We start from the raw sequence: 23559 nt of genomic DNA, 5'->3' as shown, positions 1-23559 counted from the left end.
TCACCGCCGTAGGCCGAATGCTTACAAGTCCCACCGGTATATCGGCACCAGTTCCTCGGCGAAACAACCAGGAGCATGCGTCTAGACTACATGCTGGCTAGAATGCTACCTTGTGCCGAGGCTCAAACCCTCTACCTACCAACTCTTGCATGTGTGTCTCGAACCACTCATTCAAGGTATTGGTGCTACAAGGGGATTTCACCACCATTATATATCGAACAGTTTAGACAACGTTGCAACACCCCAGCCCCTCCACCACTCTGTCACATACACAAAAGAGGGGTGTGGGTTTCGGCTGGAGTTTTATAAACATATTCTATGTTTGTAAGCCGGAGTAGAAGCCGTCGTCATTTTGAGGCGCTTGTAGAGACGTCGCGGCACGTATAGGCTCCGCCCAGCCCAAAGCTCGCCACCAGCCTCTATAATCACGTGACAACTGGCACAGCTGTGCCTTCCAAGCACTGGTGTGGCTTGGATGGGGGGGTGGGCAAGTGCCTCTTTAGCACCCCCTATGCCAACACTCATGGCTATCTGGTTTTCATAATTATGCTAATTTTATCATCGATGACGAATCATTAATACTCACCTACTATAATTTATATGTAACTTGTCATCATCGTCACAGTCAACATCACCGTCTCGAATGTCATCACCATTACTTTAGGAAACATTTGTGTTGACGGCGACTACGGCAACGATCACATTATCCGTTTTATCAGGCATGTAAGGCCTTCGTCTTAGAAACATTGGTTGAAGAGAGTTCGGAACACTAGAAATCCACAAATAAATGATTCGTGCGTTCGAGCGGCGTATTGTTCATTTGCCAGAGGAAACACGTCAACAGCTCGGCGGCGTCCTTGCCTTCCACTAAGGAACCTCGGTTTCTTCATTCTCTATCAGCGGAAACGAACGGAAACTCGCGTCGCTGCAGCAGGCGCCATGTAAACAGAGGAAATTGAGACGCCGCTAACATCGTCGGGGCGCGCAAGTTACCACAATGCATCCGGGCCGACAGCTTTAGTCGTCGGAACTGTCGTCGCTGCATCTCTGATCGGTGAAACTTCGCAGCTTCTTTACGCCGCGAAAGAGTTCTTCAAAGTCTTTCCGTGCGCACGCTTCTTCGAGATGAACAACCACACCCCGTCTCTCGGACTTCTCGGCGGACGTATCAACAGGGACGACGTTCGATCCGGGAACAACTGACGGATTGCAGCAACCGTTCCTCCGAACAAGACGCTGTCCGCCGCTCCTTCGTCTTAACCGGTCATCGTGCGCACCACCTGCCGGATCCCTCAGCTTACGGCACTGGGGAAGTTCATCGGCCGACAGTGTATGTCTGGGGAGTTCGCCGAACTTGGGAGTTGTGTGTGTGTCTCAGAAAGGTGTTTCGCGCGGAGCCGGAAGTGCATGATGACCGGGAAAGACGGCGCCCCCATCGACCGGAAGCTGGTCGTCGTGGGAGACGGTAACTGCGGCAAGACTTGTCTCCTGGTTACGTACTGCAGCGACAGTTTCCCGGACGTCTACGTTCCGACGGTTTTCGAGACGTACAGCAAGTTCGTCGAGTCCAACCATCAGAGGGTAAACTTGCACATGGTGTTTCACGTAGTCTGTAACAAGAACCAAGGGTTTAAAGGGAAGTCGTTGACCACAACTTAATGAAACCAATGACATATGGCTTACCATCATGTAACACTCGTTAACGTGCTTCTACACCGTGTTCATGAATCAAAATTTAAAGGGCGAAATTTCCTAGCACCCCCCCCCCTCTCCCCACCAGTTGGTCCACAACAAAAGACAACGTGAACACGTGCTCCACAATGGATGGGAAAAATTAAAACGAGGCGATGACGTGCTTTGCGCAAAGGTCTACCATTGGCCCCTAGCTTTCCGAGTAAAGGTACGTAGGACGTAAACAGTTCCTTGAACGCAACATCCTCGATTGATAGGTCGCCATTGTCCTGAAACACATCGTTGCCATCATCATCAACAACATAATCAGCCTGACTACGTCTACTGCAGGACAAAGGCCTCTCCCATGTTCCGCCAGTCAACTCGGTCCTGTGCTTGCTGCTGCCACTTCATACCCACAAACTTCCTGATCTCATCTGCCCACCTAACTTTATTTCTCCTCCTCCCCCACTTGCCTCCTCTTAGAAATCAGTTACTCTTAATGACCAGCTGTTATCTTGTCTTCGCGCGACGTGCCCTGCTAATGACAATTTCTTCTTGATTTCGACTATGATGTCCTTAACGCCAGTTTGTTCCCCGACTCATTGCGCTCTCTTCTTGTCCCTTAGGGTTACACCTATCATTTTCATTTTCCATTGCTCTCTGCGTTGTCCTCAACTTAAATTGAACCCTCTTTGTAATCCTCCCGGTTTCTGCTCCGTAGGTAAGTAACGGTAAGATGCAGCTGTTATATTCCTTCCTCTTGAGGAATGGATGGAATCTTCTATTCATGATTCGAAAATGCTTGCCGAATGTGCTCCACCCCATCCTTATTGTTATAGTATACTTCCAGCTCGGGGCTCGGCTCCGCAGTTACTACCTGTCCCCAGTAAACGTTTTTTTTTTTTTAGAACTTCAAGTGCACTGCTACTTATCTCGAAATCTCGAAGCGCTGTTCTCTTTCGAGGTTGTTGCACAGGCAGACGGAGTGGCTGTGTGATAAAACATCTGCTTCCCGCGCGAAGGCCCTCGGTTCGTGAAACACATACGTTACCACAACACTGCGAAAAAATGACGTGAAAGACCTGATTCAGTAAAGGTATGGAGCACAATTGGCACACCCCCACTCTTCTTTAGATAATAAAGGAGGCAGCCACCCCCTCTCCCAGCCACCCTCTCTTTCTTGCCCACGTCTACGCATGTATGTGCGCGCAAGAGGGGTGAATGGAAGAGGCACACCCTTCTTTGGTATATTGGTACAGCTCAATTATACTTGTACAACAATGTTGTTGTTTTTGTTGTTGCTGCTGCTGTAGTAGTAAGCATATAACTGTTGTCTAAATTGTTATAATCTAAAAACGGCTCACAGCCACATTGAACAACGCTGTCTTCGTTTGTTTCATTTTTATAGATTGGTAAAAAAATGGAAAATTTCGCCGCAACTAATGGCTTTTCCAAAACAGCACAGTACACATGGAACAAGTAATCAAAACAATAATAAGATCAATATGTAATCATGAAACACTCTAGAAAATAGCTGCAGCGCTAGGCATTTCCCCTAGCTAGCAGGGTAGTGATGGGTGGTGCATGCATTTGCTCAAACTCCGGTGTCAATTTTCCGCGTGATTTATAGAAGTTTAATACGGATAATTATTTTATTTAAATTCATCCATCCCACTTCAACCACTTGACTCTCTTCAAGTTTGCCATCTCAAATCGGCCCGCGATGCTCGCAACGAGCCATTGTTTTATCCGAAACGAAAGTGAAACCACCACGACAAAGCCACAAGTACGTACATTCGAAGCTGCAAGCGCGAAGACTATAGTCGAATCCGTGTACTACCCATCACAGGTGGGCGGTTCTAGGTTCGTCGCAGCACTCCCCCTACCTCCAGCCTATCCCATTATATCAGTCCATGTGGCTTACTTTATGCATCCCGCCCCGAGTCGCACCCCCCTCCCTATTATGTCAATGTATCGGGCTGGCGCTGCGCTTCCCCTCTCACCCCCCTCTGCACTCTCTACCCCCCACTGTTTGCTCACCTATGCTACCCACCATTCCTATTATGACTGAACGCTCGCAGCGCCAAAGTTCTCTTGAGTAAAATGTAGGAAATTCTACCGCGAAAGCAGTGTCACAGGTCACGGATCTCCTCTCTGCGCTAACTCCTCGTGGTCGCAGGTTCGACTCTCTCTTTGGGACACGGCTGGCGAAGAGGACTACGACCGCCTGCGGCCCCTCTCGTACGGGCAGGCCAACGTGGTGCTGATGTGCTTCACGATCGACAACCCCGACAGCCTCACCAACGTGGAGTTCAAGTGGGAGCCCGAGATCCGCCACTACCTTCCGAAGGTGCCCATCGTGCTCGTCGGAAACAAGAAGGTACGAATCCATGTTAAAGCACAACAGGGACGTGTCTTCTTGTAAGGGAGCCGTAGCCAGAAATTTGTTCTGGGGTTGGGGGGGGGGGGGCACTTTTTATTTCAGAGGGGAGGAATTTATATTTCAGGGGGCACTTTTTATTTCGGGGGGGGGGGCACTTTTTATTTCAGAGGGCACTTTTATTTCGGGGGGGGGGGGGGGGCACTCTTTATTTCAGGGGTGTCACCCCCTTGAAGTGATCATTTTCTCGCCATGGCAAAAAATTCGGGAGAGGTGGGGAGTGGGGGGGCACGGGTTTGGTGTGCCACCTCCTGGCTACGCCCCTGATTTGTATCCTTTGGACTCATGCATGGCGTATCTGCGGCGCAATGTCTTTTTCAGCAGCGGAGCTTTTCAAGCTGACCGTTAGTCCGCGCAGTGTGATAGAACGCTATCATCATCATGAAACGATGCGTCTGCTTTTTCGTCCTTTTCTTCCTCTTCTACTTCGCTCCCAGAACACGTACGCCGATTGGACCAGCGTGGGATGTTATAATAGTGATAGTCGAGTAAACGCCTATAGGGGGAAAAGAAGGAAGAGACTGAGAGAAACAAAGACAGATAAAAGTAGAAAGACGCTGAAAGTATTAAACAGGCGGATAGAGAAAGACAGGAAAAATGAGGCACAAAAAAGTGGCCAGGAAAAAAAAAGAGAGAGAAAGAAACAAAGAGAAAAATCAATGCAGTCGTTTGGAAAGGGAATGGTTCTCTGCACGCTGTACGCGCTAAGAATTGCACGGAAAGTGGTGACAGGGGACACTATTTGCTCAAGTGTCGTGAGCTTAAAAAGGAACGGCAAGGTTTATTTGAGGAACTGCAACATTTAGGCTCGCCAAGCGACAGCGTGACTGATATAAAACATTTTGTTTTTTTCGCGTGGTCACTGGATCTTCAGGAAGCAGGTGTCGCGACTTATCTTGAAATGTTTGAATGCTACATACCTCGCATGTGACTGGTGATGAGTCTCAATTATGTTCGGAGTATGCTGCAGTGATATAGAGGTACCGGTACAATCCTGCCCGTGGAATAGCACATTGGCCGCCGGCTTATGCAGGCTTTCGTCACGATAAGCGCGGCTTTTCAAGAGCCTCCTCGTGCTTCGTTAAAAAACAAACAAACGGACAAATGTAGATTAGTTACAATTAGCCAGGAGAAAACCGGGCGGGGAAATTGCCTGCTAATTATGCAAAGCTAGATCCGCCAGTTACCTACAACTTCGTTATCCCAATTCTAATCCTACGCGTTGAGCGACCGGTTTTTCGCTTCCGTGATCTAGGCAACCGGATTGAGAGAGAGAATGCAAAAACTCTCACCTGTTTGTTCTCATTTAATTAAGCCGTTCAAATACCGTTAGAACTGACTGTTTTCTTCGTCGGGGGTGTAGCTCAGATGGTAGAGCGCTCGCTTAGCATGCGAGAGGTACTGGGATCGATACCCAGCACCTCCATTCGTCTTTTTTTTTTCTTGTTTTGTAAAACGCGTTATATATCATTTCTTTTTTGTAAACAGTGATGACAGGAACGTTTGTGACACGTGTCATTTGTATGAACAGCTTCATTTGGAATATAATTAATTATTCATTATTATTGAATAATAATGACTTATATTAATGAATAATTAGTAATGTTTATTTATTATTGATTGGTCGATTGATTGATTGATTGATTGATTGATTGATTGATTGAGTTTAACCTTACAACGCGACACTTTATGAGGGACACTGCATTCTGCGGACAAATGGTGACATGTACCGTGTCATATTTTGTCACTGAGTGAAGTTTACGATTTACAAGCTCTTTGGCTGACTGGATGTCAGCGGCTTAGCCAGGGGCTAGTTTGGGTCCCCGTTTTGCAGCAGTTGTGTATGTATATACGGGCACATGCAAACACACGCACGAACATACAAACAGTAAAACTCGACCTCCCCCCTCCGCCAAGCACTGGAAAAAAAAATTCCTGGATACGACCATGCTGAGCGCTCTGTTGTTGTTGTTCACTGTATAACACTCTTGTATGAAACAACGTAGATAAGCTGTTTATTTTTTTTTTGTCACCCAGCAAAACCATGTACTACCGGTAGGGTTCAATTCGTTTTGTAGTTACGAGAAAGTATTAATTATTACATTCATCATTCGATAGTGGACTATAATACCCTCAACTGAAATTTTTTTAAAAAAAAAAGAAGATCGCTTTCACCTTCAACGCGGCTTTGGCGAAATTCACATGAAACCAAAGTAACCGTTAACGGCGCCGTACGCGCAGGGCTACCGGTCTTTCGCTTCCGTGGTCTAGAAAACTGGATTGTGAGAGACAGAATGCAAGCTAGCCCTCACCCGTTTGTTCTCGTTAAAGCGGTTCAAGTACCGTTAGAATTAAGCGTGCCCTTCGTCGGGGGTGTAGCTCAGATCATTCTGCTTCTGGACGCCGGTTGGTGCAGACGCAGGATGGAAAGCTCATCCCGAGCAGCGACAGCGGCCGACGCCGGCCGCGGTACAGCGTCTCCCCTCGTGCCAAAGGACTACAGGATTATTCTGCCTTCGTTGCCATCAGGTGAAGCGATGCGTCGAGCAGTAGCTCTACACTGCGATGTCAGCGGCCGACCGTACCGCATCGACGACTTCAGGAAACCTCTCAAAGATTTAGGCGTCATACAGCAAGTAAGTGGCATCGGAGCATATCAGATGTCGCACGTGTGGCTATTGAACATGAAGACCGTGGAAGCAAAGAAAGCGCTGACAGACGCAGGCGTTCTTAAAGTTAAAGACCGGGCATGTCTCGTCATTGACCCGACGCGGCAAGAGGTTAAAATGAAATTGCACTGGCTAGCGTTCGATGTTACGAAAGACGCTATTCGACGTGCCTTCTATGAATACGGCGACGTCAAGGAGGTGACCGATGACCGATGGAGAGTCGAGGATTTTGAAGGAGTTGAATCGACCACTCGTGTAATACGCATGCAACTACGAGATGGCGTTTCTGTGGATCAACTGCCCCATCAGGTGCGTATTGGCAGCAGTACGGCACTGGTCGTGGTGCCGGGAAGACCGCCTTTGTGCTTGCGGTGCCGAAGTACGGGGCATATGCGACACGATTGTAAGGTCCCAAGGTGCAGCGAATGCCACTCTTTCGGTCATGAGCAGGACGAGTGTAACCGTTCATACGCACGAGCTGCAGGGCGACGACCAGAGACTCAACAGAGTGAACTTCTCATGGATGAGGAGGAATCGGAACAAGCGTCTTTGCCTGCGACACCACAGAAGCAGACGACATCGGACGACACGCCGGTGCTGAAGAAAAGCAAGCAAGTTTCTTCAGCCCTGGACACGAACGCCGAACGGAAAATGGGAAGTCAAGCGGCCCCAACGACTAGCGAACAGACGCGTCCTGCGCCTGCGATGCACGCCACGTCGCAGCTGCAAGCAACGCGCCCTGAAACGCCGGCGTCCCAGGCCAACGCTGCTTCGACTCCTCTAAACTCGGCTTCACAGCACTCTTTGGCGAACTAAACGCACGAAAATGAGGATTTGCCTAGTGACCTGGATACCTTAAGCATGGAATTAGAATCGGCGTCTGCAAAACGCCGTCGCGATTCAGACGACGGTGCTCAAGTAGACGAAACGCAAGTAAAGTCGGAAGTGCAGTGGAAGGTGGTCAGTGGAGGCAAGAAACGAAACGCTGCCCGACAACGGTCGTCGTCGCTCAAACGCGACGATGGCCGCTCAAACTAAAGGTGAACAACATGGATCCACCCTGGACGACGAGAGCCCAATAAGTGAACGTGCAGGGCTCTCAGCTTGGACCCGCTCACCGATCACGTCGCTGAGCGGGTTCGTGAAAGCAGCGACGCTCAATATACGAGGACTGGCTTCCAGGAAGAAACAGACTCAGCTCTACAGACTAGCCATGGACCAAGACCTGGACATTATTGCAGTTCAGGAAACCAAAGTGGAGAGCGTGGACGCCACCGAGAGCCTACTGCAACGTTTCACCGGACGCTACACCGCCAGCGTCAGTCATGCAGTTGGTAGGTCGGCAGGGTGTGTGATCTTTGTGCGGAATAGTTTAGGTGCCAGTGTTCAAAACGTCACGTCTGACTCATCCGGAAGGTTTGTTGTATGTGATTTGACCTTCTTTTCTCTTAATTGGCGAGTGATTTGTTTATATGCACCTCTTAAAGTTGATGAACGGTGTGTAACATTCGACGAAATTCGTACTTATTGTGAATGCGATCGCATAGTCATCCTTATGGGAGATTTTAATTGTGTAATCAGTGCCGATGATAAAACAAGTACATCCAATTTCAACGACTCAAGCACAGTCGCGTTAACGAATCTGATTTCTGACTTAGACCTTGAGGATGTTGCAGAGTGTATTGGTAAAGGACCAAAACTGTATACGCATTTCCAAGGCTCCAGTCATGCGCGCCTAGATAGGGCCTACGTATCACTGGATTTAATTCCGATTATCAGTGAGTACAATGTCCTCCCTATTTCATTTAGTGATCATTGCTTAGTATCATTTGTAATAGGTAAAAGAAATAGACGTAGACCAGTATTTAACTGGGACACGTGGAAGCTGAATTCTAATCTCTTGGAAGATGAAAAATTTATGGACAGTGTTCGAGAGGCGTTGGTAAACATAGATAGTGGAGACCAAAAATACGGAGTGAAGTGGGAACAATTTAAACAGAACATAAAGTTGATAGCTATAGAACGCTCATGTGTAATAAAACACGGAAAGAGTGAAGAAGAAAGAACCCTACGTTTAAATCTCAAAGAACTGCTAGCAGAGGAAAGCAAAACGCCAGGCTTATTCACAAATGATATAAGGTCAGTAAAGTCTAAATTGGAACAAATTGATGAGGAGAAGTATCGTGGCGCACAAATAAGGGCAAGGGCAGAGAAAATGACCGTAGGAGAGAAACCGACCAAAAGAATGCTTGGTCTCGAAAAACGAAACGCTCAGCGGAATGTTATACATCAGATTGAATACATGGGTAACGTTACAAGTGAACAAAGATATATAGAGGATGCTTTCAACGAGTACTACACCACTTTATTTGATAAATGTAAAGTAAATGTAGATGAATTCAAGAATGAATTTTTAAAATTAATGCCAAAGGTTGAGGACTGCAGGAAAGACAGCCTAGAATGTCCTATTTCTGAACCGGAAGTGACAAAAGCAATCATTGCCCTCCATTTGGGAAAGTCCCCAGGACCTGATGGCTTAACAGCCGCATTTTATAAGGAATTCAAACACGAACTAGCACCGATCCTGGCAGCGGTTTTTAACGAAGCCTTAGACATAAAGACTCTGCCACCTTCTTTTCTGCTATCTCATACTATTTTAATTCCAAAAACTGAGGACGCAGTTAAATTACGTGAAGTGAAATCGTACAGGCCAATCAGTCTCTCAAATATTGACTACAAGATTTTGATGAAAGTGCTAGCAAGGAGACTGCAGACAGTTATTAATAACATTGTAGGCGACCACCAGACATGTGGGATTAAAAGGCGCACTATATTCACAAACATTCACAAGGCACGAAGTGTATTGGAGTGCTGCGATGCCACAAACGATCACATCGCGATGATCCAGATAGATTTAGAAAAAGCATTTGACCGAGTACCGCACGAAATTCTTTTTCTTTTGTTAGACAATGTCAATGTTGGCAAAGTAATTCGAGATACAGTTCGAATGGCATATACTGGATGTAAAACTCGGCTAATCATCAACAAAGTTCTCGGGAAACGAATTAATGTCAGACGTTCTGTACGACAAGGCTGCCCTTTGTCTTCCCTCCTATTTTCAATTTATATAGAGTCATTTTGCCAAAAAGTCATGAAAAGCAATAACATAGTGGGGTACAAACTACAAGAAGCTGAAGTACGGGTACTTGCATACGCAGATGATATAGCTGTGTTTTGTAAAGATTATGATAGTATCGCTGAAACCATAAAAATTGTGAACCTTTATTGTAATGCAAGTGGTAGTTTGGTAAACTGGAGCAAGTGCCTGGGTTACTGGCACGGCGAATGGCCTGTGACTCCACAATTTGTGGCTGGTATTTCATGGACTACTACTCCGGTACGATACCTAGGTGTGCCATTAGAAAATTATTGTGACAGTGAACCGTACTGGCGGCGTCAGGCCGTGGAGCTACGAGAAAAAGCTGAACAACTCAATGGTTTCCAGCTATCAATTTTCGCCAGAGCGACATTTTGTAACGTATTTTTAGTCAGTAAGCTCTGGTATGTCCTTCAGGTAATGCATTGTTCACGTGTGAATTTACAGAAGCTTCATCGAATATTTGCTGGTTTCTTGTGGGGTTCTTCTTGGGAGCGAACAAGTAGAACTAACTTATTCAGACGGGTTCGCTCTGGAGGACTTGGTCTGTGTCATTTGTACCTTCGTCAGTTAGTTAATCGGTTTATGTTTTTCCGAAATAATCGAGACCCATTCATACGTACTGTTATACAGCTTAGGCTTGGAAGACGGTTGCCAGAATTTGTGGTAGCATCTGTTCACATGAAGGCAAGTATTAGAGGTTTCTTAAAAGAAGTTGTTGATTCATGTCTCTTTCTAAAAACGCGTTTTTCATTGGAATACCTCAGTACGGTTTCGCGTAAAAAGTTATACAAAGATTTAGTAGACACAGTTCTTCCTGTTCCCCTATATAGAGCATTATACCGTGTAGGCCCAGGCCAAAATGTCTTAAGCCGTGTAAAAAAAATGGAGGTAACACCTGGAGCGAAATCCTTTTTCTTTAAGTTGCACACTGGGACCTTGCCCGTGAAAACATGGATGCAAGAAAAAGGCTTGTTCGTTCCTTGGGGTGTTGATTGCCTTCTCTGCAAAAAGCCGGAAACAATTGAACATGTTTTCCTGGACTGCTGGGATGCAGTCTTTTTCTGGGATGTTCTCCAAAGGACTTTGAAAAAGGATCTGCCTCTCGATGCCTATGGCATCAGATTTCTACCAGCATCAAATGAAGAAGGAATACCTTTCGACCTAGTTATGTTACTGGGCCTGCACGGTATATGGCAATCTAGAATGGCGGTGCGCCATGCTGATGTTAATGCACGTCCGGTTAGGCAATATTTCTTTCAATCTGTCTGTTCGTTGACAGAGATTCTCAGAATCGACGCGATCGGACGCGTCTGCACCGAGCTCCGGAGTTTTCCGATGTTTCAGTAGGAAGACGTGCCATAGCTCAAGATTTCTTGTACGAATGGTTTCTGCAAATCATACCGGTCCCGAGGATACAACTTTCCGACAGATATTGGTCACAATTTTCAAGTAAGCTTTTCATCTTTTCACGCCACGCCGGCAAGATCCGCCACTGGACGCCTAAGCCTAGCGACGCTACACCGAACGCCGCTGTCGCGGCCGCTGGGACACTAGCCGACATGGAAATCGAGGTCGACGGCGTCGAAATCTCTCTCGAAGAATGGTCAGACGATTCCTGGACACCACCTCAAGGTTTCCGAGCCCAGGCGAAACGTCACCAGGCACTTAAGCAACAAGCCCAAATGAACGACGCGCAAGTAAGCAAAGCCCCCAAAACTCCACCAACCCCCCGGCCGCCGCCGGAACTGAAACGCCATCCCTTGCCAAGACTGCCGTCGCACACGTACCACATCGTGGGACGCCCCAAGACACCCATTGACCTCACGCGCACATCACCCGGAGACTTGCAGAGAGCACTGCTTAAAGCGGCATCTCTGTGTGACCTGGACCCAGCCAAGCGTGATCAACTACGCATACACCCAAGGAATAACACTTTCACCGTTAGTGTGGCAACCACCGACCGAGCAATCGCGTACCAACGCATCACATCAATCCTCCTCGGAGAAGACCGGCAGATTGAGCTACACATGTACGCCCCGCCACCAGACGACGCGATACGAGGCATTTCTTTCTACGCCCACACGTTCCCCACCGATGATGAGACGCTGAAGGACCTTCAAGACAGCAACCCTGACTACCAAATAGTAGGTGGCCGACGCATGGGAAAAACGAAGAATTTACTTATAACGCTGCTCGGGGACCACCTACCTAGATGGCTTCTACACCGTGGAGGTCTCATTCGAGTATACCCTTTCCATCCCAAAGTAGACGCATGCTTCAACTGCCGGAAGACCGGGCACCGCTCCGATGTGTGCCCTCAACCTAGGCGCCGACGCTGCCCGCGTTGCGGAGAAGACCACGAGCCACCGCCGCAAGGAACGCCACCAACATGCCAAGCACGCTGTATCGTCTGTCAAGGAGGACACATGACGAACAGCTCAAGATGCGAGTACCGCTTCGCCAAAAAGTCTGAACCACTTAACGCAGCACAAGCAGGAAAGACGCTACAAACCGAGTCACCAGCGACGCAGCAAACCTCAAATGACGATAGCCCGCCTGCCTTGGACGAGCGTAACTACCCCAGTTTCGGGACATCACAAACGCCGACGAAACGCGACAGCCGATCGAAGTCACGATCTCGCCAGGGTCAAGCAGCCTCCCACTCTAGGTCCAAATCAAGAACCCGATCATCAAGTCGCATCCCACATGCTGATATATCCAAAGCACCACCAAGCAACCCTAGTGTAGCATGGGCGCCAAGCGCAGCGTCTCCGCTGCCATCATCTCCCCCGCAGCCATCGAAACCGTGCGCCTCAACGCATGACCCGCTCGTCAAGGAACTTACGCAAACAATCAATGCGTTAAAATCCCAAATGGCGACGCAACAAGCTCAGATCGAAGTGCTCCTTGCGCAGAACCGCTCCCTAGAAAGTAAACTGGCAAAGGCCAGCCAGTCCGTGCATAATTCAACTCAACAGCCCCAACCACCCGCAGCAGCCAAACGCAAAGCAACGACTTCCACGGAAACGCTGCAATCCGAAGAGGACATGACGGCGCGAATTATTGAAATGGTCAACGCATCCGTTGCTGAAGCCCTCCGCACGACAGTCCAAACCACGGTCGTCAACGCCGTTCGTGCCGCCGTAACAGAAGCCTTCGCAACCGTAGACTCACGCCTAACGAACATAGAGACACGGTTCTCAAACATGGAAGCCACCGTAAACAACACCGTAGCCGGATTAGAAGCACTCAGAACTGCCACAGACACCAGTTTTGCAGTAATCAAGCAAAGCATGGCCAGAGCACCAGCTATCACACGCAACCGAGTGACCTCTCACTCTTCCACCCAGCACAGCGAACCCACGACGGCCTCAAGTAATGCTCCAGCTGCTGCATCATGGCCAGCACCCACTTGACTATATGGCAGTGGAACTGCAGGGGCTTTCGTAAAAAGAAAGCCCACCTGCAGCTACTCGTACAAGAAACACAACTGCCCAATTGCCAAACGCCTCCAGACGTCATCGCACTACAAGAAACAATGGCTTCTGTCTCACTCCCTGGATACATCGCTTTCCAACAATTCACCGACTCGCACAACCAAGAAGCCCCAAGTACAGGCACGCTCGTCCACAAGAGCCTCACGGCGAAACAACACGACTTAGAATTCTCGGACATTCCACACACGGTCGTTGAAATTCTTCCGCGAAAACGCTCGCACCAATCAGTCTTCATCCTCAACGTATATTGCGCACCCCGGGCACGCGCCGACGACTTCAACCTGCTCTTCCAGAAAACCACATCGCTTTCTCGAGGCGCACAACTGCTTATACTGGGCGATTTCAACGCCAGGCACCCTGACTGGGGCTACCTGCAGGCGAACAAACGAGGCAAGAAGCTATGGCAACTCGGTCAGGACCTCCGGCTCACTCTACTAAATGACCTGCAGCAGTCACCAACCCGCATAGGAAACAGCGTGTGTAGGGACACGTCACCCGATCTCACATACTGCAAGAATATTGCGCAGGCCAGATGGGAGAACACCTGTCAACTCGCTGGTAGTGACCACTACATCATTGCCATCCAGGTACAGACGTCCGCTGGCAAGAGAGTACACAACGCCCTCGCTCAAATCACGGAGTGGCCAAAATTTAGAGACATCCGTGAAAGTGAAGCCCCAGAACGCATAACAAACCTCAAGGAATGGACAGCCTCCCTAAACGACCACGTGCGACGCACAACGCGCGAAAGTAAAGCAGCAGAGGAAACGCCTGCCACAGACTCTCGTCTTCTCCACATGTGGGACGCACACGCCAGCCTGCTGCGCAGATGGCAGAAGCAGCGCTACAATAAGAAATTGCGTCGCCGCATACAGGCCCTCTCTGAAGAAATTGAGCGACACAGTACCTACCTCGCCCGCCAACAATGGGGCCAGCTGTGCAGCGGACTCAACGGACAGCTAGGCAACAAGAAGACGTGGCACCTGTTACGCCACTTACTGGATCCCGACGACTCGAAAACAGCCGCACGGCACAGACTTAAGCGACTTGTCCACCAACACCCCGGATCAGACGAAGATCTACTAATTGAACTGGCGGACAAATACATCAACCAAGCCCATCAACCAGCGACACCGCTACCACCCTATGAAGGTAAACCAAATCCAACTCTTGATGCCGACATCACAGAAGCCGAAGTGTATGCAGCCATTCTAAAGCTTCGCACAACTTCGGCACCAGGTCCAGACGGCGTCTCGAACAAAACAATCCGCAACCTAGACGCAAGGTCAGTAACTGCCCTTACTGAATATTTCAATGACTGCTGGCATGCCGGAAATATACCAGAAGAATGGAAGCACGCGAAAATAGTGTTTATACCAAAGCCCGGAAAAAAGGCAGACTTATCAAATCTTCGCCCCATCTCGTTAACTTCATGCCTTGGCAAACTATTTGAGCACGTGGTCTTGGCTCGGCTAGAAACACTTGCAGAAGAGCAAGACCTTTTCCCCCCAACCATGCTCGGTTTTCGCGCCCACTTATCTACTCAAGACGCCCTCGTACAAATCTACCACGATTTGTTGAAAGACCCCGTACGCGCGGGCACGCGAGCAATGCTAGGCATAGACCTACGCAAGGCGTTCGATAACGTAACACATGAAGCGATAGCCCAGCACTTGGCTTCAACAAACCCTGGGGAACGCATTTACAACTACGTGTGCTCTTTCCTCCAAGGCCGCACTGTGGAACTTTCCCTGATTGACAGCAACGCCACGAAGAGACTTGCCCTATCCAACAAAGGCACGCCACAGGGAGCTGTTCTTTCACCTTTCCTCTTCAACCTTGTAATGAGCCAACTCCCACAGTTACTAGACTGCATACCCAATATCCGACACACCCTATACGCGGACGACGTGACGGTATGGACCACTACTGGCTCCGACGGACAGATCGAGGAGGCACTGCAACGTGCTGTGGACACAGTGGCCGGATACGTCGCGTGTGCAGGTCTCGAATGCTCAGTGGAGAAATCTGAACTCCTCCTTCTTCGTCCTCCTGACTACCGTAAGGTTAAACACCCGCCACTACCAACCATCACTCTCAGAATGGCCGGATCCGAAATACCGATAGTGCAGCACATGCGGGTACTCGGCCTTCACGTACAAGCCGGCAGGGGCAATACCGTCGCACTAGAGAGGCTTGCGGTCACCGTCACTCAGACTGCCCGTCTGTTAGGAAGAATCTCCGCGCGGAAACACGGCATGAAAGAAAAGGAACTTCTCCAGCTGTTAAACGCCTTCGTAACCACAAGAATAACTTATGCCTTACCGTACCTACGACTCCTCCAGGCTGAAAAAGAAAAAGTAGACAGACTTATTCGCACAGTCCACAAGATCGCTTTGGGCCTCTCCCGCACCACATCGACCATGCACCTCCTCAGCCTTGGAATTCACAATACAATAGATGAACTTATCGAGGCTCACCGAACTGCACAAATTGAACGATTGCGTGGTAGTAAAACCGGAAGATGGATACTTCAACGAATCGGAATTCCCTCGTCACCAAGCGGACAAGACTTGATCTCGCTACCGCCTCTCCTCAGACAGCGCTTCATTGTGCAGCCGCTGCCGAAAAACATGCTGGCCGGCATTCATGACGGTAGACGATCAGCCCGCGCCAGAAACCTTCACAATACCTATGGTACGAACACAAAAGTGGCTCACGTCGACGCGGCAAGCTACCCAACCCCCAAACAAGCCTTTGCAATCAACGTCTCGTCGAAACGTACCCCAGTCGATATAGAGCCTACCACGAGGTGCGCCGGCTCCATACGCACACAAGACCCAACCGAGGCCGAAGAAGCTGCCATAGCACTCGCCGCAATGGCCGGTTTTGAAACAATTATCAGTGACTCCAAATCTGCTATCATCCGATTTGCCCGGGGCACTGTTTCCCCAACCACGGCGCGCATCCTCCGTCCTCTGCCCCGAGCGGCACGCAACGCCTCAGGCGACACTACTGCCAGCAGCACCGACGATGACGATCCTCGTTTAATCCAACTCATCTGGGTCCCAGCGCACGCAGGAAACCCGGGCAACGAAGCCGCCCACAGACAAGCTCGAGGACTCGTATGCCGAGCGGTGGGCCAGACTTCGGACCACGATATCGAAGCAACTGAAGCACTCATCACCTTTCACGACATCACACAGTACTACAAGCTATCAAGGCAAACCAGACCACCCCCGCACCCAGAACTAAACAAAGCTCAACAAATCACTTGGCGGCGGCTTCAAACGAACTCATTCCCTTCCCCGTACATATACAGGCACATATACCCTGCCTTATTCACATCTACGTGCACCCTTTGCAAGACCCAGACCGCAACCTTGGATCACATCATCTGGGGATGCAGCAAGGACCCTCCCCCACCAAACCTCCTAGGACAGTCACCTTCAAGTGAGGCCTGGGAGAGAATCCTCACGACCACAAGCCTGGACACCCAGCTCCGGGCCATCAAACGCGCTGACGAGGTGGCGACCAGGCATGGCCTGACAGCCCTCGCCACTTAGGAAACCGTCAGCTGCCTTAATAAAGTTGTTTACTACTACTACTGTCTGTTCGTTCGTGGAAGCAGAAAAGGTTCAACAAGAGGTGCCCGAATGGCTTCATCAAGTAGAAAGCCTTCTACAGATGAAGGAATTTTAAAAAGCCTGTTAAATATGACTCTTTTTACCTCTTTTTTTGTTTCATGTTTCTACTTTGTTTGATGTATATATGTTTGTGAATGTTGTATGTAAACAGGCAATAAAGAAAGAAAAAAAAAAAAGGGGTGTAGCTCAGATGGTAGAGCGCTCGCTTAGCATGCGAGAGGTACTGGGATCGATACCCAGCACCTCCACTGACATTTTTTTTTTCTCCTCTGTTCTTTTTTTTTTTGCATACAGTGCTGACAATAATGTTTGTGACAGATATCATTTGTCTGAACAACTGCATTTGTAGCATGATTGATTGATTACTTAATTCATTTATTGATCGATCGATTGATTGATTGATTGAGTTTCACGTTAGAACGCGACACAAATATCAAACATTACATTCTGCGGACAAGTGATTGCATGTTTCGTGCGATCATATTTCATTGTCAGTAAGTGAAATTGTTCTTGACGTACAAGCTTCTTATAATTAGCTGTGCGGATGTCAGCGGGATACACAGGGGCTGATTGGGGAGGGGGACGAAGAGAGATTCTATGTATATATATATACGGGTACGCATACAAACAAGCGCTCAAACATAGATAGAGGAAAACTGGACCCTTTTCCCTGCACGCTGCACCAGAAGAAAATTTATAGATCCGCCCACGCTGGACATTCTTTATTCCCTTTATAACACATGTGTATTAAATACCGCAAGTAAGTTGTTGTTGTTGTTTTTGCCACCAAGCTAACCGTGCACAACTGTTATGGTTTCATTTATTGTCGAATCGTAAAAAAAAAAAGTATTAGATATTCCATTCATCATTCGATTGCGAACACAAATACAATGGACTGCGATGATATTGATTTTTAACTTCGAGTCGTCTTAGACAACACTCAAAAGGAACCGTGTGATTTCTTCACTGCGCCGTACGCACTGGGCGACCGGTCTTTCGCTGCCGTGATCTGGAAAACTGGATTGTGAGAGAGAGACAGAGAGAGAGAGAGAGAGAGAAAGCAAGAACTCTCACCCGTTTGTTCTCATTTAGACGGTTCAAATGCTGATAACTGATCGCGCATTTCGTACGGGGGTGTAGCTCAGATGGTAGAGCGCTCGCTTAGCATGCGAGAGGTACTGGGATCGATACCCAGCACCTCCACTGTGTTTTTTTTTTTTTTTTTTACCCCACGGTTCGGGCATCAGTTTGACTCGATCTTTCTCTGTCTATTACTTATTAAAATCTCCGGATCGTATTTCTTGCTCACGAATTTTTTTCCGACATTATTTCTTGATTCGATTCATTCATTTATTTATTTATTGATCTTTTATTAGCTTTTTTTTCATACACAGGTGGTTTCTGTGCAATCTTAATGAAATAGTTCATAAGATAAGCAAATCGAGGGCACCCTTTTCATTGCAATGTTTTCTGAAGAGTGTGAGAACTATGTAAAATTTTTGTAAATAGCGGTTCCGGTCCAAATTGAGAATTATTACTTAAGGCCTATCTATACAACAAGAAATTTTCATTATTACATGTATGTGTGATCTATAGTATTGTACTACCCCGAATCGGGAGGAACCGAGTGCCAATTGGGCACACAAATAAGAAATTTCATTCATACCTGCACCAACTCTCTCGTCAGCGCTCACAAGTAACCGTCACTGTATGAGGGAATTGAGTTGCTAAATGTGCAATTAAGGTGCAATTCAAGTAGTCCAGACGTCCCCGATTGTCCCTGTTTAGCACCATTATTACTAATAATTTTCTTCACAAAGCGTCGATACCGAAATGAGCGACAAGCAAGTGTTGACCAGACTGAGTGGAAAGTCTAAAAGCGTACCGACACCAAAATTTTCAGTTCCCACCTCTTCTTGCGCCAAACGAGAGCCAAACCACCAAGAGCATAGAAAATGTCCTGGTATGCGCGAGTGCTATACCTGAAACGTTCATTGGATTATGATTTCAAAAGTTGGTTTCGGTATGAACTTTACACGGCCGCTTCACCTCGTGTCTTCGTTAGTGGCGCACAAGTGCCCATTTTGAATGCTTCGGTACTTGAAGTCATCGCAATTTCATCGCATTGAGTCATACTAGGACGTGAAGTGTAAGCTTGATGCCACGACAGTGTTGAATATAGGCACGCGCACGGGGGGGGGGGGGGGAGGCGGGAGCGAGTCCCCCTTGCACTTATTGGGCGGGGGGGGGGCATAAAGTTTGCCCCCTATTAATAGTGAAGGAGGCGCAGCGAAGTACCTTTGCTGCCACCCCCCCTCCCCGTAGAAGGTAACCCTGCACACGCTTATGATGTGGATGTAAGTTGGTGTGCCATGCGAAAATGAACTTCGATGTCAAAATAAAATATCCTATATCAGAATTCGCCGAGCCCAGCACTCGTGCAGAACCGCCTCCGCTTACAGCAGATCTAAATGGCAGAGTAAACTCACCTTCGAAAGTCCAGGTTGGTACTTTTCAAAGCACCTTTGATTACTTTTTAATTAATCTCTATTACTTTTAGCTTCCACTTGAAGTGATTTAGTAAACGTGGGGCGCCTTGTTGACGTCATCGGCATTTTGTACCCTTCTTGTCGACGTCCATAGATCACTTTTGTCTGTAAGCGCACCCAAGGTTCTCCTTTAGGGGGAGTTGGGGGGGGGGGGAAGGTTCGTCGCACCACCCCCCTTCCTACCATGTACATGTATGGGGCTGCCTTTTGCCCCTCTCTCGCCTTCCCCCCCCCCCCCTCTTCCTATTAATGTCAATGTATGGAGGCTGGCTTTAAGACCCCCACCACCCAAAAACAAGTGGGCAGTGCCAGTACTGTGGGGAAGTGGCCAACACTTACCATATGGTCTGGGCTGCCAAATGAACCCAAAATTAACCCCCTTTCCCAACCCCACCAAAGAGGACTGGGAGACGACCCTACTCAATAGCTCCACACTAGAGGAACAGCGAACTCTAGTCCAGCGGGCTCGAGTGGCGGCCTCGACTAATGACGTCCCGGACTAGGGATGTCAACCAGCCCGGTGGAGATGAGGGCTATCTGGCACAGCCAGCATCAATAAAGGTTTTTTCCTCCTCCTTCTCCCCCCCCCCCCCCCGGACGAAAAATCTCTCGCATTGCCGTGGTAACTCTCGACTCTGTAATACCCGGCGGCGATTCGCAGGACATCCGCGACGACTACCGGCCGCCGCTGGTTCTCCCGCGCAACTACAAGCCTCCCGTGACTTCGTCCGAGGCGCGAGCCGTGGCCAGTCGCATCAGGGCGGCGGCCTACGTCGAGTGCTCGGCGCTCAAGAAGATCGGCGTCAGGGAGGTCTTCGACGCGGCCATCAAGGCGTCGCTACAGCAGCAGGTCGGTACACGTGCAGTGGCGCTCAGTTTTTTTTTTTTTTTTTATAACCTTCTTGGTTGCGACACGGTGGCCGTGGCTGAAGGGACGCCGAGCCTACCCTGTAACCAGGGGCGGCGCCAGAGGGGGGCAAGGGTGGGCTGGAGCCCCCCCAAAATTCTCGCCTGCCCCCCCTATGCCCACCCAAGTGCCCGGAAGCATATATTGAAAACCTAGTAGGAGCAGAGCTAGCTTGCCCCCCCGGAGGAACTCACTTTTCGTGGTTGCCCCCCCCCCCCCCCCCAGTAAAAACATCCTGGCGCCGCCCCTGCCTGTAACACCGGCAAACGTGACACTGCTCTTGGAGATGCCGCTATTGCAGTGTTTACGTCACTGATTGCTATGTTGGTGCAACAGTGCAGTAAGACGGTGACTTGGGCCAGTTGGTTAGGATTCATCGTGAACTTATTTACAGCGCTACACCAGAAAAACACAGGACAGGGAAGGAGAAAAAGAGAAAAGAACGGCGGCTCCGTCTTTTTTTTCTCTTTTCCTCCTTCCCTGCATGCACTGTGTTTTTCTGGTGTTGCGCTGTAAATAAGTTCACGCTGCAACAGTGCTGTGTTGGCACCGTTTTGACCACGGGCAGCATGTTGCAATTCATATTGGACGCTACTGTACATATTATACTGTCTTTAGTGGTTAGTTGAATACGGATAGGATTGATTGATTGATTGATTGATTGATTGATTGATTGATTGATAAAACAAGTTGGCCTGCAGACGCGGACACATAAGAGATCAGAACAAACACCGATTAACAACAGAAAGGCTGCATGAGTGCCCCGCCGTGGTGGTCTAGTGGCTAAGGTACTCGGCTGCTGACCCGCAGGCGGCGGGTTCGAATCCCGGCTGCGGCGGCTGCATTTCCGATGGAGGCGGAAATGTTGTAGGCCCGTGTGCTCAGATTTGGGTGCACGTTAAAGAACCCCAGGTGGTCGAAATTTCCGGAGCCCTCCACTATGGCGTCTCTCATAATCATATGGTGGTTTTGGGACGTTAAACCCCACAAATCAATCAATCAAGGCTGCATGAATGAGTGAGTGAGGTCGACATTGACCGTGAGCAGCAAGTCATCTCTACCAAAAGGCAAATATTGTTAAGATTTTAAAAAGTGTACTTAGGTTTCATTTTAGCACTGCCGTATCATCATCATTATTATCTCGTAGCTATACTTTCCTTTCTTTCTTTTTTCAGCCAGGAGGAAAGAAGCAGCGCCGGTGTTGCGTGCTGTAGCATGAAACACAAAAGAGCAAGTCATTGTCAAGCATGAACATTTACGTCCGTCACCGTCCCTGCCAGGGCAGTTAGCCCAGCATCGTGTTACTGCGTCATTCAAAACAATGCCCAAATCAAAAGCTGTTCAATAAAGAAATATTCCCTTCCGTCTTGACAATTCGTTAGTCCTGCGAAATGTGATTCGCTCATGCGCGCACAAGCAATTTCTCACTCATCACGGTACCGCTTTTTCTCACGAATTATCCTCGTATAAACTTCGGAGACAATAAAATACTGTGTGAATATTGCAGAGCAGTGAAAAATATTTCAAAATAGCGATATTAAGCTGCTGACCCATAATGATGAAGCCAGACGTGTAGACGAATGTCGTGTGCTCATTCTGACTTCATTGAATACACCGCAGTGTCACACACGAATTGCACAGCGGTGGGAACTATTAAAAAAAAAAACTTAATATCGTGCACTTTCAATACCGCTTGTGCAAGCCTTTGTGCTCGCTCGCTAGAAAGTGTTGTCCCAAAAGACAGGTTATTTGTCTTTTTCAGCGCTTGCTATTAGCCATGGGACGTGGCGAGAACCCGACGGGGTTGCTTGGAAGACAACGATGCTCAGAACAATGCTTCAAAAATATTGACGTAATTGCCGCAACATCCTAACGTTGTGCATACACTGCTTATATTGCTATGACCTAAACATAGTCTTTTTTTTTTTTAGTGATGGTACTATTAAGTACAGCGCCAGGGTTTCTGTGCTGTGGGGAGGTTGCGGGGGGGGGGGGGGGGCACGACAAGTGCGGTCATCCTAACTGTTGGGCTTTAACGTCTCGAAAGCACGATATGATTTATGAAAGGTGCCGTAGTCGAGGGCTCCTGAAATTTCGACCTCTGGCGTTCACTTAACGTGCCCCTACATCTCAGGACAGGGGCCTCCAGCATTTTCGTCTATCGAAAATGCGGCCGCGATTCGATCCTGCGACATGCGGGTCAGTAGGCGAGCGTGGCATGTTACCACTCGACCACCGTGGCGCGTGACAAGTGAGTTCCTTCGGGGGGGGGGGGGGGGGGGGCAAGGAGGTGGGAAATGTACGTGGTGTGTGTGTGGTTGGGGAGAGGGGGGGTGTATGCGGTGTGTGTGCGTGCGTTTACTACGTGACAGAGTGACTCCTGGTGGAAAGGGAAGTGAGCAGGCGAAAATTTGGAGAGGAAAAAGGGGGCGACCCCTACCCCCCGTGCCCTCTTTTTGCGCCACCCCTGGGTACTATTCGAAAAAAAGAAACTGTTTGGTATTTTTCGATTCGTTTACACAGATCTTCGACTCGTGATTGATTGGTCCTGAGAAAGATTGGTGCTTGAGCAAGTCATATCGCGTTCAATGTAAGTACACTACACATACACATGAGACGAGCTTTTACTACTGATACCTTTGCAAGAGACCAGAAATACGTAGACGGAGGAATAAGTAAGACAGATCGATAAATAGGGCGGGATGGAAAGCTTCGTAGCGTATGCTTCTTTTCACTCAATTTAGCTGCAAATCATGTGAACCACTGAAAAAAAAAGCTACGTTCTTGAGAAAGCGCCGTAAATAATATGTTCTGGCAAACGACACTCACGCTTCTGTGAATCCACGAAACAAGAATAGCACTTTATTTAATTTTTTAAGAAAAGAAAAAAAGATAGAGCACTTGCCCCACAGTATACCACGCAGCGATCGCTTATACTCGGATGACATTTTCCACAACGCAATATAAAGATCACAAAACGAACATCGATTGTCATGACTCATGGGACCCTTCTTGA

At 48.5% G+C, this 23559-nt stretch overlaps 2 protein-coding genes and 3 non-coding genes across 5 annotated transcripts; all 5 read left to right on the top strand.

The window, feature by feature from the left end:
• Nucleotides 1-899: 899 nt before the first annotated feature.
• LOC119163602 (ras-like GTP-binding protein rhoA) lies at nt 900-21906 on the top strand. The gene is made up of 4 exons (XM_037415631.2): nt 900-1581; nt 3854-4054; nt 20298-20486; nt 21719-21906. Exons 1-4 carry the CDS (start codon nt 1333-1335, stop codon nt 21755-21757), a joined length of 678 nt encoding a protein of 225 aa, XP_037271528.2. The 5' UTR covers nt 900-1332; the 3' UTR covers nt 21758-21906.
• Nucleotides 5468-5540, top strand: TRNAA-AGC (transfer RNA alanine (anticodon AGC)). Its single transcript has one exon. It is a non-coding gene; the product is annotated as a tRNA-Ala (tRNA).
• Nucleotides 6510-11505, top strand: LOC142771604 (uncharacterized). The gene has a single exon (XM_075873308.1). It carries the CDS (start codon nt 6538-6540, stop codon nt 7597-7599), a length of 1062 nt encoding a protein of 353 aa, XP_075729423.1. The 5' UTR covers nt 6510-6537; the 3' UTR covers nt 7600-11505.
• On the top strand, nt 17263-17335 carry TRNAA-AGC (transfer RNA alanine (anticodon AGC)). Its single transcript has one exon. It is a non-coding gene; the product is annotated as a tRNA-Ala (tRNA).
• On the top strand, nt 18218-18290 carry TRNAA-AGC (transfer RNA alanine (anticodon AGC)). The gene has a single exon. It is a non-coding gene; the product is annotated as a tRNA-Ala (tRNA).
• Nucleotides 21907-23559: the final 1653 nt, after the last annotated feature.

This window comes from Rhipicephalus microplus, chromosome 9 (assembly GCF_043290135.1).
Source record: "Rhipicephalus microplus isolate Deutch F79 chromosome 9, USDA_Rmic, whole genome shotgun sequence".
In the NCBI taxonomy this organism is placed as follows: Eukaryota; Metazoa; Arthropoda; class Arachnida; order Ixodida; family Ixodidae; genus Rhipicephalus; species Rhipicephalus microplus.
This window is presented reverse-complemented; position numbering and strand designations above follow the sequence as displayed.

Excerpts from the sequence above, each read along its gene's own strand:
- LOC119163602 (XM_037415631.2), top strand. The coding sequence starts at position 1,333 with ATGTCTGGGGAGTTCGCCGAACTTGGGAGTTGTGTGTGTGTCTCAGAA. Across the intron at positions 1,582-3,853 it reads TCGAGTCCAACCATCAGAGG|GTTCGACTCTCTCTTTGGGA; the intron begins GTAAACTTGCAC and ends TCGTGGTCGCAG. Across the intron at positions 20,487-21,718 it reads AGGCGTCGCTACAGCAGCAG|CCAGGAGGAAAGAAGCAGCG; the intron begins GTCGGTACACGT and ends TTCTTTTTTCAG.
- LOC142771604 (XM_075873308.1), top strand. The coding sequence starts at position 6,538 with ATGGAAAGCTCATCCCGAGCAGCGACAGCGGCCGACGCCGGCCGCGGT.